The 12,536-nt window shown below is 35.8% G+C and overlaps 1 protein-coding gene across 13 annotated transcripts in view; it reads right to left on the reverse strand.

Moving 5' to 3' along the window:
* Positions 1–12,536, reverse strand: part of ELAPOR2 (endosome-lysosome associated apoptosis and autophagy regulator family member 2) — a 376,613-nt gene that overhangs the window by 240,765 nt on the left and 123,312 nt on the right. For all 13 annotated transcript variants that reach the window (XR_012512086.1, XR_012512085.1, XR_012512091.1 and 10 more), the window contains 4 exons: positions 9,678–9,858; positions 8,494–8,622; positions 1,915–2,005; positions 1,140–1,242 (listed from right to left, as the gene is read on the reverse strand). Coding sequence is in view for 5 of the 13 variants with exons in the window: in XM_074379345.1 (XP_074235446.1) it covers positions 1,140–1,242; positions 1,915–2,005; positions 8,494–8,622; positions 9,678–9,858 (504 nt within the window). In the remaining 8 variants the exon portion in view is untranslated. The remainder of the gene's footprint in view (positions 1–1,139; positions 1,243–1,914; positions 2,006–8,493; positions 8,623–9,677; positions 9,859–12,536) is intronic.

Here is a 12,536-nt window from a genome sequence, read left to right on the forward strand (position 1 = left end):
ATGCTGGTAATCCCAGCTACTCAGGAGGCTGAGACAGGAGAATCACTTGAACTCAGGAGGCAGAGATTGTAGTGAGGCGAAATCACACCACTGCCCTCCAGCCAGGGCAACAGTGAGACTTTGTCTCAAAAAAAAAGAAAAAAAGATAATTTTGACAGCAGCATAGATGAAAGGGTAGAGATGAGAAGAATGTGCAAAAGGCTACTTAATAGTCTAGTTAAGAGATAATACTAGTGTGCATTTCAGCAATGGCACTGAGTATGAAGAACAGAGTAAAGAAATAAGGAGGCAGACTTGAGAGAACTGAAGACTTATGGACTATTTGTGATACGAATGGCTGTATTGAAGATGATTTATGATCTTTTACTGCTACAAAGTTGATATTTGTTAAAGAAAAAAACAGTCTGCTTTCATTTAACCTATCAGTTTCACAAATAAATGTTTAAGTCTTCTCACATCTTGCATATCATGGAGAAACTGTTAATAAACTGTTAACTATCTACTGAAAGGTCATTGGAAAAAAAACACAAACAAAAACAAAGCAGGTCTGTGATGTAACTTTATTGTAATGTTAAACTCTTAGCCAACAACCTTATAAATCTCACGTAAGGTCTTAGTAAATTTCGTGGTGTTACTTTCCTCAAGCTAAAAGTAGAAATTTGTATGACATCTAGAAAAGAAATGGGCAAAATTATGACATGAGCATAGTAAAGTCCTTTGTCTAAATGCTTTCTTTCTTCCCAATGTTCTACATCTCCATTATTTTCTACCCTTACTTATTCATACAATGGTTGTTTCCTTCCTGATAGTTTGAATAGCTGAATGGTTATCAGGGGAGAATTTTCATTCTGCTGGTGATATTTTTATGAAGGGATTTCTTTTACCAGATTAATATTCCCTGACCTCTATCAGTCACCCAAGCTCCCTCGCTTAGCCTTTCCCGTGAGGATAAACACTTTCTTTGTGGACTTCATTGCACAATTCTTAATTACCTCTTCAGGCACTTTTTAATGTTTGTGAAAGGTGTTAAGAATAGTAGAAAAAATGGAATTCTTATCCCAACTTGCCACAAATAAGTTGAACATGAAGGAGAATGCTAAGCTCAGAAAACTGCCTGTGAAAGCTGCCCATCCACTTACCACCATGAAGTACAAAACACAGTCGGCTGAACAGAGGGTCTCAAAGACAAATGTTATTCTTCCTAGTTCAGAACCCGTGGCTCCAGTCATAGATGTTGGTGGCCTATTTGACAGATTAAAATGGCAATATTTATACTATGTTCTAAATACAATTTAGATTAAAATTAAGCCACTCCTTTTATTAAACTAAAAGCCAAGCTCTTCTCTTCCCCTAATCAACTGCTTCCCTCACCCACAACTCCTTCCTCACTTAATCCTACACGTCCACACCCTTTGTAGACATGGAGTCCACATAACCACAGTAATATGTTGAACCTCTTGCTGTAAATGATACCATCCAGGCTAAAGAAAAAGACTCCTACTGGGTAATTTTAACACAGGAAACTAAAACGAAATGGGATTCAGAAATTTCTAACATACTATTTTACAGAGAGAAATGAGAAAAAATAAATAAATAAACCAAAAAATACTCCTGCAAACAACTTGGACAGATCTCTTCATTAAGTATCCAAGAAGCCAAGTTACTGCAGCACTTGGACATAATATTGTTTCAATTTTTCAAATTTATCCAAGGAATATATAAGTAACATTTATAGTTTCTCAATCACCAATTCTATAGATATTTTTAAATATAATACATTATCCTATGATAGCTTATCTACTAAGTATTTTTGCAATATTAATATACCCCATAAAGTACCTCTATTTCTTTATTTCTATGGGAAAACAGGTGTGAAGATTCTTACAGAAAAGAATTACAATTTGTTTTCCTTACTTAAATCCTGGAATATGCAAGTTTAAGATCAGGTAATCATTGTCAGAACCTCCAGCACCACTCTGGATATGATCTCCAGCCACCTCCCAACCTAGAAGTAGTAAAAGTTATTTTTATTAACAAAAATTCCATTGATGATTTCCAACAATATATTCAAATAAGGTAAAAGTAAGAAGAAGCATTAGTGTTTATGTTCAAAGTTAGAAATACTCCAAATGAATTCCCTATTTTTAATCATAATTGCAAATTTCATGTTGAGGTACATGTTCCAGGAGGAACCAAGTAATGCATTATTTTGAATAAAAGATACTTAATGGGATAACTAACAACAGTTTTCTCAATGAAGCATGATTTATATTTTAACAAAAACAGATGGTCTCTACCTACTTTAATATATTCAGATGAACAGTCCTAGTCTTCGGTGACCAGGGCACAACAGAAACCTTAAATTACTTAATAGAAAAGATTTGGGAGTGAGGTTCATTCTTATAGTTAGCTGTATTGTTGTTCCCTAAATTAACCTTTATTCTGCATTCATTCACTGATTTATTCAACTGGCATTTACTGAGTGCCAAGGACCATGATGTGCACTGAGATAGAAAGAGAATATAAAGTCCATCCTCACTGAGGAGTCAGTAGAATATGACAGACAGACACATACAACTGTCAACAGTATAGAGCTGTGCACAGAGAGCCAGTATGAGGTCTGTCTTCTGCAAAGTAGCAATCAACATAATTTAAACTGAAATGGCCTCAGTAAAATGAGGAAAAGAGAAGCCTCTCCAACATAGCATCCAGCAAGGTTATTAATTAATGGCAATACCTCAGCACTGGCATTCCCATCTCTAAAAGAAAATATCAGTATCTGCTGCTTCAAGAGGTACAAGAGAGGAACTGAGGAAGAGATTGATTCAGTGCTAGATTGATTTGGCATTTTTGAAATGTTATAATTAACAATTTATACAGAGGTGATATGCTGAATACACATCAAGCAAGCTAGTCTTAAAAATAATATGTACTAATCAACACACTGATATATGCCCCTTGTTTGGCTATCTCGTGTGGTTGAAAAGAGAGATAAGCAGGTATAGAATTCTAAGTTGAATAGCCGTAAAACAGTCTAACCCGGTGGACACCAGGCCCTTGATTGCAGTGTAAGCAATATGAGAAGCACTTAGGTTTAGAGAGACTGCAAACTTGCAATGGGGATAAAAAGCAGATGGATATTCCCACATGGAGCAATTCTACACCAAGAGAGGACTTTATGAAATGTTTCTCTCAGAGCAACTCCCAGTGTTCAGAAATGCCAGGAGGAGGGATGGAATAGCAGAGAAGGCAAAGAAAAGAAGACAGCACAAGGATGGTAAAGAGAGCTGTTTGGAGGACTAATACCCCCACAGGAGGAATCAAACATTTCTCATGTTTGAATATTGTTGTTGGAGAGTCCCACAATGTCCTCCACTTTTTTCTCTGTCCTGAGAAACAGAGTATCTGGACCCCTTTGAGACCTGGCCGGCTGCACGTCCTCTCCACCACTTGCAGGCTTGGCCCCAAGCCAGGGCCATGAACATTCCCAAGCACTGACAGAGTTGGTTAGGTTGTTGTCCAAAATACTGAAAGAAACCAGTCACAGCCTTGAGCCAAACTCCTCAAACCCTCATCTACACTCTACAACCTGACTTCCCTCATTCCAGACATACCTCAGTAAAACATTCCTTGTCTTATTGTCTACTGCGAGGTATGCTACAGGCCCCTCTGTAGGTAAGTTCCCCTAGTAAATGTTTGGGACTGATCACAGTGGTATTCAGTGCTTCTTTTGTTGAAACCCCAACTGGCCCCATCTCAGAACAGTCTGGGGAAGTCCCTTTTGGGAGCCCCCTGCCAGCCACTTTTGGGGCAAATCCAGCCACAGGTTTGGCCAAATAGAACACTTGTTATGAGTTGACTGTGTCCCCCAGAAAAGATAGGTTGAAATTCCCACTCCCAATACCTGTAAATGGGACCTTATTTGGAAATAAGAGACTCTACAGATATAATCAAGTTAACACAAGGTCATTAGGATGGGCCTTAACCCAAAATGACTAATGTCTTTATCAGGGTAGTAAAATATGGACACACACATAGATACACACGGAGAGGATCATGTGAAAACACAGAAAGACACACAGACAGAGGGAGGATGGCCCTGTGAAGATGGAGGCAGAGACTAGAGTTACACAGCCGAAAGTCAAGGAATTCCCGGGGCTACCAGAAGCTAGAAAAGGCAAGAAGGGGTATGCCCCTAGAGGCTTCAGAGGGAACATAGCCCTGCCAATGCTTTGATTTCAGACTTCTGGCCTCTAGAACTCTGAGATAATACTTTTCTGTCATTTGAAGCCACCCAGTTTGTGGCACTCTGTTGCAGGAGCCCTAAGAAATTAAACACTCAGGATGCCCTTAGCAGGAAAGACACCAAGAAGAAGAAATAAAAGAATCTACTGCTCTGAACGCCTGACTCAGAACTCCAGACTGTCAGTGTGAGAACAGAGCTGTATGTGGAAAGACACACACAGGGTAATGTCCTGGACAAAAAAAGCAGGAGGACAATTGCCTTGAAAGGAAACCAGGGGCTCCCTTAAAGAACAGACCATTGCTGTCCAATGTGAGAAATATGTGAGCCACATCTGTGAGTTCAAATGTTCTAAAGACCACATTTTATAATGTAAAAAGAAATAAGTGAAGTTTTAATATATTTGATTTAACCCAATATACACGGAATATCATAATTTTGACATGTTACCAATATAAAAATTAAGACATTTTATTTTTTTCATACCAGGCAGGGCATACCAAAGTCAGCAGAAAACCCAGGAATTACTGCCTTTTACTGTGCCCTAGTTAATATTTTTATCCATTCTCAAGCATAAAAACTATCTGGAACAGTGTCAACCAAAAACATTTACTTCTAACCTAACACCCTAACTGCTATTACAATTTTTATATATTCCCTTCTAGCCTTTCTCCATATGCACACTTTAATAAGGACATATGTAATTTTGTATTTTCCTTTTTCCATAAGAGTGAATCTCATATTTTCCATGTTTCTATGTATATTTTATATTTTGATTTTGTTTTTAAAAATCATACTTATCATAAAAAATTTAAGTTTTAAAGAAAAATTTAAAAGTTGAAACCTAAGATTACTTATAACTTCATCACCTGGATAAAAACACTATTAACATGCTGTATTTCTTTTCGCTACCTTTCAATGAATACATGTTTTTACATCACTTAGCTTTTATTATAGATAACATTTTGTATCAAACTTTTATAAATTAACATTATTTCATAAGCACTTTTAATTTATAAATACTCCATAAACATGTTAATGACTGAAATAATATTTATTATTCAGCTAAATATAATTTGCATAATTCACCAAATCGCTCCCACTACAGGACTTACCTACTGTTCATTACACACCCAGTTTAACCATTTGGTTTGTTTTTACCATTAAGTAATATAATAGACACTATAATAAACATATTTTTTGTAAAACTCTTCTGTATTTTTAACATTTTTCTAAAAAGTAATACCAATAAAAGAGTTATTGGGTCAGAAGAATATATTTTTAAACCAATATTTTGTGTTACTATTCTGATTTTGAAAATAATGAGTGTCTATAAGGAATATCAAATACAGTTAAACAAATTTAAAAATAAATTAATTCATACTTAACATAAACCTCCCATCTCCAAAGAATAGCCTTTTAACATTCTTTTTAGTATTTTTTCATGTATGTTTTTTAAATATATACCTTAGCTTTTACTACATAATCTACTTTATCTTTTTTTCATTAGCATTGTCTTCTGATTTTTCTAATCATTATATCAAAAATATTCCCCCATTAAGATAAAGAGCAGTTAGTTAATGGGTACAAAAATGCAGTTTAATACACGAAATAAGATCTAGCATTCAATATACAGTAGGGTGACTATAATTAGCAGTAATTTTTTGTGTTGTTCGAAATAGCTAGAAGAATTAGAATGTCCCCAACATTAAAAAGATAATGTCTGAGATGACAGATATCCCAATAACTCTTATTTGATTATTACACATTGTATGCATATATCAAAATACCACATGTACCCTCAAAATATGTACAACTATGTATCATTAAAAAAAAAAACCACTGAAGGCCAGGCGCGGTGGCTCACGCCTGTAATCCCAGCACTTTGGGAGGCCGAGGCGGGCAGATCACGAGGTCAAGAGATCGAGACCACCCTGACCAACACGATGAAACCCTGTCTCTACTAAAAATACAAAAAAAAATTAGCTGGGCATGGTGGCGCGCGCCTGTAGTCCCAGCTGCTCGGGAGGCTGAGGCAGGAGAATTGCTTGAGCCCAGGAGGCGGAGGTTGCAGTGAGCCAAGGTCACGCCACTGCACTCCAGCCTGGCACCTGGTGATGGAGTGAGACTCTGTCTCAAAAAAAAAAAAAAAAAACACACTGAAAATCCTTTGTACATCTGATTTTAACAATGTTAGATCATAACTTTATTTAACCATACCCTACTACTGAAAATTTAATTTTATTTCTATCTTGCACTCTTATAAATAACTCTAAAATTAATATATTTGTAGATTATTTTTCTTTACATCACACTATTTCCTTGGTATAAGTCCCCATAAGTGGTATTTCTGTCTTGAAAAATAGGAACCTTCTATATTTCTGAGACATATTGCCAAATTGTTTTCTGTATAGCTTGCACATAAGATTGCATACTATTTCATTCCACCAGCATAATATAACTTTTGTAAACATTATCCTATTGCTGGATAATTCAATATATTTCAATTATTTCAATTTTGGTTATTATAGATAAGGCCCAATGAACATCTTTATAAATAAAAAGTAACTTGTCTCCAACTTTGAATTCCTCTTAGGCAAAATTTTAGTACATTAAGATTTACTTCTACATACCTGTTCTGTAACTGTGTCAAAATCAAACCAAGACTACATGAATCTCGACACACTCCAAGTCATACCTTCAAGTTGGTCACAGCACATCTGCCATGCCTGGGGGTGACTATCCCAGGAGACAGGCTGCCCCATTGCCTCTCCATTTCTTGTTCTTGTGAATGCTGCTCCTCACAGGGTTGGCTACTGGACCAACCGTCACAAAATATACATCACCTTTTATCCTTGTAATTTTTACATTACTGCTTACTATTTCAATACCTCACACTGGTAGTGCAAGGATATACACTTTTCAAATAATCATTTATCATTGCTGAAAACTAAGCAAAATATGCAAAATAGGCCCTCAGTAAATGAGTAAGTGGGTAAATCAGGTTATTTACAGAATTAAACTCTGAGTAAGTCCTCTATAAGATCATATTAAAGTTTCACATAATCTTTGCTAGTAAGAGAATACACACACACACACACACACACACACACACACACACACACACATTTATTAGTCCTTTTATAGAGATATTCAATACCCTTGCCTTCCCAATCTTACTTTTCCAGTAGGTATTAATTCCTTCAACTTAAAATTCAATTATAGGACATTTTAGGAATAAAAACCCTCATGGTCAGGTAATAGCTATTATCTTTTTCTTCTTGTTCCTGAGGACAATTTTTTTAAAGTGAGATTACTGGTCAATAAAGAAGAATAGCTCACATTTAATATATATATTGAGGCTTTGTCTTTTCCCTTTTCACTCATCTGTTTAACATTATTCAAAGACCTATTATTTGTCAATCTCTGTGCTCATGTATACATCTTACTTCCCATGACTCAAGCCTTTTTTATGAATAGGTATTGATTTAAAACATGTATGTTAAAAAGCACACACATATGTTTACAACAATTAAACATAATATAGAGAAAAGTGAGCAGATTAAAAATGCCAGTGAGGTGATAAGGATGTATTGTAGTGTAAAGGTCTGGCATATATAATACCTACCCCAGCATCAACTTTAAAAATTCATACGTAGATATCGTCATTCATTCAACCATCACATACAGCAGAACAACTAAGTGCAAAGCCCTCTAAGCACTTAAAAGGTAAGAACAAATAAAATTCAACAACTGTCCAGTAGAACTCTGCCAGATTTTGAAAATTTCAATAAGTAGAATTCATATACACTTTGTAAACACAATCATAGACTCGATAGGCAAGGGAAATTTGAGGTCGGTTAACCCCTCACCAGGGGCACAGTGCTAAGCCAGCCTAATCAAGTCAGAAATGCCATCATACTACTCTTTAAAATGGTAAACAACATCGATTTCATTCCCCTCCTTGGTAAAACTTTCAGGCATTTATACCCATAAAGGATGATACTCAGTATCTACTTCAAAACTGCCCTCAAAAAATGCAAAATTAATAGTTTGCTCTTGTATGAATGTCATCTGGCTGTGACACCACATTTACTATTTTTATAGTACAACCAGAAGATGGGCAAGTAGCAAAATGATAAGATTAAACTTCCTCATATCCATACTTGGTATGTTTTAGAGAGCTGAGTTCAAGAATGAATGATGTCTCTACTGCCGAAATACATCGAGTAGGCTGATTTTGAACTTACCATTCATTCCATCGCACTTTGAATTCCCAACATTGAAGCAGGAAGTTTTCATGTTGCCAGGAAGAACATTCCACCATTTATATTCAAAGCCAAGGGCAGGCTCCGTTCCTGCTGGACATGGTCTACATTCTAAAGGAAACAAGTAGTGGCAACAGTTAAAATTAAACTGCATCTGAACAACTTCTTCTCCTCTGTTCCAAACAATTACAATTAGCAGGGAGAGAAGTAGAAAAAAAAAAGATATTGGACTACCAGTTCCCTTAGGATGTAATAACTTTTTCAAAAGAAATCTAGAAAGAAAAACATTCTAGATAGAGTATACATATATACATACTTGACTAAAATGAAAAAGGAAAAGGATAGATACGAAGTCTTCAAAAATAATGTTTTCCTTCATATCTGGGAGTAGCTGCTAAACCTGAATTACCCTCCATAAGAAGAGTAATTCTGCAACAAGTTCATGTTCTCCTGCATGTGACCTTAGAATCAGTTTCCTTCACCTTATGAACAAGGAAAGTTTTCACTCTTCCTATTGGTTATTCAACTTAACACAATATTAATACCATTTATTTATAAACTGATTAATTGAAATTCAAAACACTGACTATGTTGAGAAATGACTGGGAATTGAGAGGCTGGAAATGCTGGGTTTATAAATAAGCCTGATTTAAACTGACATCTGCAAAATTGAAACAGAAGGGTCTTTGCCAACCATTTTTAAATGTAGCCACTTTGCGTCATCACGTCAGTAATATTTAGCAAGCATTTAGTACCTGCTGCAGAAGTACTAAAGAAGACATTTTTAAATGTCCTTCTAAATGATGATGAGCCAGATACTATCCACCATCCTACAGACAAGAAAATCGAGCTTCAAAAGGTTTATACAACTTGGATAAATCACACTACTGGTAGCATGGGGGAAGCAGATTCAAATGCAAGTCAGTTTGACTTCAGAGTCCTTGTTATGCTATCTCTCAAAGACTCTGGATAGTAAGTATACAACATGGCTATGTTCAAGCCCTCTGTCTGCAACTAAAATATTACAGTTGACTGTAATCTTTGTCTACTAAAACGGAAAGAACTTCTGTAACCACTTTCCATAGAAACAATTTAGAAAATGGTCACTGTAGACCAACAAGATTATTCTGCTAAAGGCCCAATTATTGGACCAATTGACATCATACCCTTCGTTCCATCTGAAAATGTTCCAGGAGGACAGGGATGGCAAGAAGATGATCCATTGTTATAAAATCCAGGGTTGCAAGGTGGACAATCCTTCTTCTCTCCAGAAGGGGGCAATCTAATAGCATCTGTGAGATCCTCCCGGCAGATTTTGGGCTCTATCCACTTGTACATTATCTGTGTCTACAAAAAAAAAAAGCAAGCAAGTCATGCTTATAACACAAATCTTAAACTGGCAGCCTAGGAAAAGTACAAATGGTGACAGAATAGAAGGGCCAGCTAACAGAAGCTAAAACATCAGTGACAAAATGAGAGAAATGAGAGAACTTTGATAGGGAAATGACTGTTAGTTCCAAATGGCTTTACCCTAAGTTCCATGCGGCCTTCCCTCATACACAGCATGTTCTTCATCATGAAATAACTGTTTAAAATATAGGTAACCTGCTTATCACCCTTATTCTTCTACCCATTCATTCAGTTTATTCCATTGCTGACACAAGTTTCTTTGAAGCAACTTGCTTTTTCACTTTGAAATTTCCACCACCCTCTTCCTTTCCTTCAACGGCATGTTTCATTATGCTTTCCACATAGTAATCACAAAAAGGTTATTTTTCAAAAAGAATGCATCAAGATTCACATTTCAATCCTGTTAGTTCATAATATTGGTAGTTTTTCTCTGAGTCTTTTTCAATAACCTGATGTTAGACACAAGGGCTATTGCTAAAATATTTACCCTGCAGCCTTCTAGGTCCTGACCCATGTGGTCTGAACATCATGATTAAGAAAAACTCTGCCTTCAAGAGCAGTCGTTTAAATTCTGCCATTTTATTCTCTCTCATACATGCATTTACCCCACACAAATCAAAATATAAGAAAATAGCTGTAACTCAGCCCAACCCCAAAAGCTGTTATCAAATTTTGCATTCTCATTTTTAAACCAGAAATACCAAATAGGCTAGCCACTCCAAAACAAAATTGATATGGTCAGTGGAAGAAAACAGAAAAGGTATTCTAAATGCAAAAATAAAAATAAATCAACTCTCAATAACTAAATACAGCATTTTTAAAAGAGATTTTCTTAAACACTTAATCTCCTAAAAGTATTTGTTCCCCTTTAAAACAAATTCTGCAACAGGAAGTCTACTATTAAAGCTGGGAACCAAAATTAAAGGCAATTCTCTAAGCTATTTCTAGTTGGTAGAAAATCATATATAGTAACTCCTTTAGGCTACTCAATTTTATTCTCAAGTATTCCTATGGAAGAGCAGATTAACTTATCTGAAGAAGGATGCTTAAGAAAACGATTTAAAGGCTATCTCAAAAGAGTTATAACATTTTTGTTTTTTATAACTCTGTTTTTCCACAGTCATTTTATGGCCTGCATTATGATACATTTTAACCAGCCACTTCACACACCTGCCTTTCTTACCATCTGTAAAATAATGGCTTCTCCTGCTGGAGATTCCTACATAATTGGAAAAATTAATTAGATACTATATCCATAGGGGCTCTCCACTCCCCTTAAAGAAAGCAATATAAAATTCAGAGAACCTAAACAAATGAAACATCATCATACTAGGGGGTTACCTTCTTAAAATTCTGGTTTAACAAGCATAGAAAACAAATTTCAAATCCTACTTAATTCACTAATTTGCTGATTTATTTTGATATTAATACAAATGGATTGTGTTACCTATGAGCTACTGCTTTGTTGAGAGCAGCTGGTTCCTACATGGGAGTAGGGGGCAGTGCTGACACCCTGTACCGTGTAATTTTCTCAATCACTTGGAGAGGTACATATTATTATCCTCAAGTTTATAAATGAGAAAACACTCAAGATTAGAGGTCTTAATTTGCCCAAAAGTCAAACATAACTAGTAAATGGTAAAGTAACACCAGTCAACGAGAGTCAGTTTGGTAAGGGTAAAAATAATAAAACATGGAAATATATTTTGAGAAGTCAGCTAACCACATGACTTTCAATATATGAAAACTAACTTTTAAAAATTAAAAAGTGTACACCACTTGAAAATACTTAAAAACGTAGAAATCAAGTTTCAAATGTTCTATAGTAAAAGTTTTGTTTACAAAGCCTCTTGTTTCACTTGGCAGATTGATTCTCTGCCCTTCTTTCTAATGGGAAAAGATGCTTTCAAGTCTGCCTGACTGGGTAAAGATAATAACTAATATTAATGATACTTAGAAGCAGAGGGCTCTCAGTGCAGTTGAAAAACAAATAATCAATTCATACTTTCGCAAGTTGAGATAAAATTATGATACGTCTTATAAAACCAAAACCCTAACACAGCAAAATTTACCAGGTTATTATTAAGATTACAAAAGAGATACGGTGTCCGTTTTCACACAGAGCATTAAAAAAACACATTTTAAAAAACACAAAAAGGTATCCGTTGGAAACTGATTCTCATATAAAAACAAAATTCAAAACTTGGAGGGCAAAAATTTACGCAAATTTTGAGACTGGCTTTGACCATGGTTGTCTGATTTCCTACTTCAGTTGTCACTTTGCAAATGCACTAAGTCTTTATAGATTGGCTGAACTTATCAGAGCAAATTACATGTGTTTTTAAAAGGTCTATCAACTGACCCTTGTGCTCCATGATGTTCTGGCTCGGATGGTCTCAGTCAAGCAGGCAATTTCTTATCTCCCAGCCTCTCTCAAACCTTGATCTTTTCCAGTTGCAAGCCACTGGGCACTCATCATTTGTCTCTCTTGGAATTACCCACACCATGCTGCCAACTTGTATCTGACTCCTTTTTCAAAGCCATCCTCAACATATACAGTTGTGCTAAGTAGGTCATCAGCCTGCCCAAATACCTACCAGCATTCACCTCTCTTC

This window comes from Saimiri boliviensis, chromosome 10 (genome assembly GCF_048565385.1).
Source record: "Saimiri boliviensis isolate mSaiBol1 chromosome 10, mSaiBol1.pri, whole genome shotgun sequence".
Classification (NCBI taxonomy): Eukaryota; Metazoa; Chordata; class Mammalia; order Primates; family Cebidae; genus Saimiri; species Saimiri boliviensis.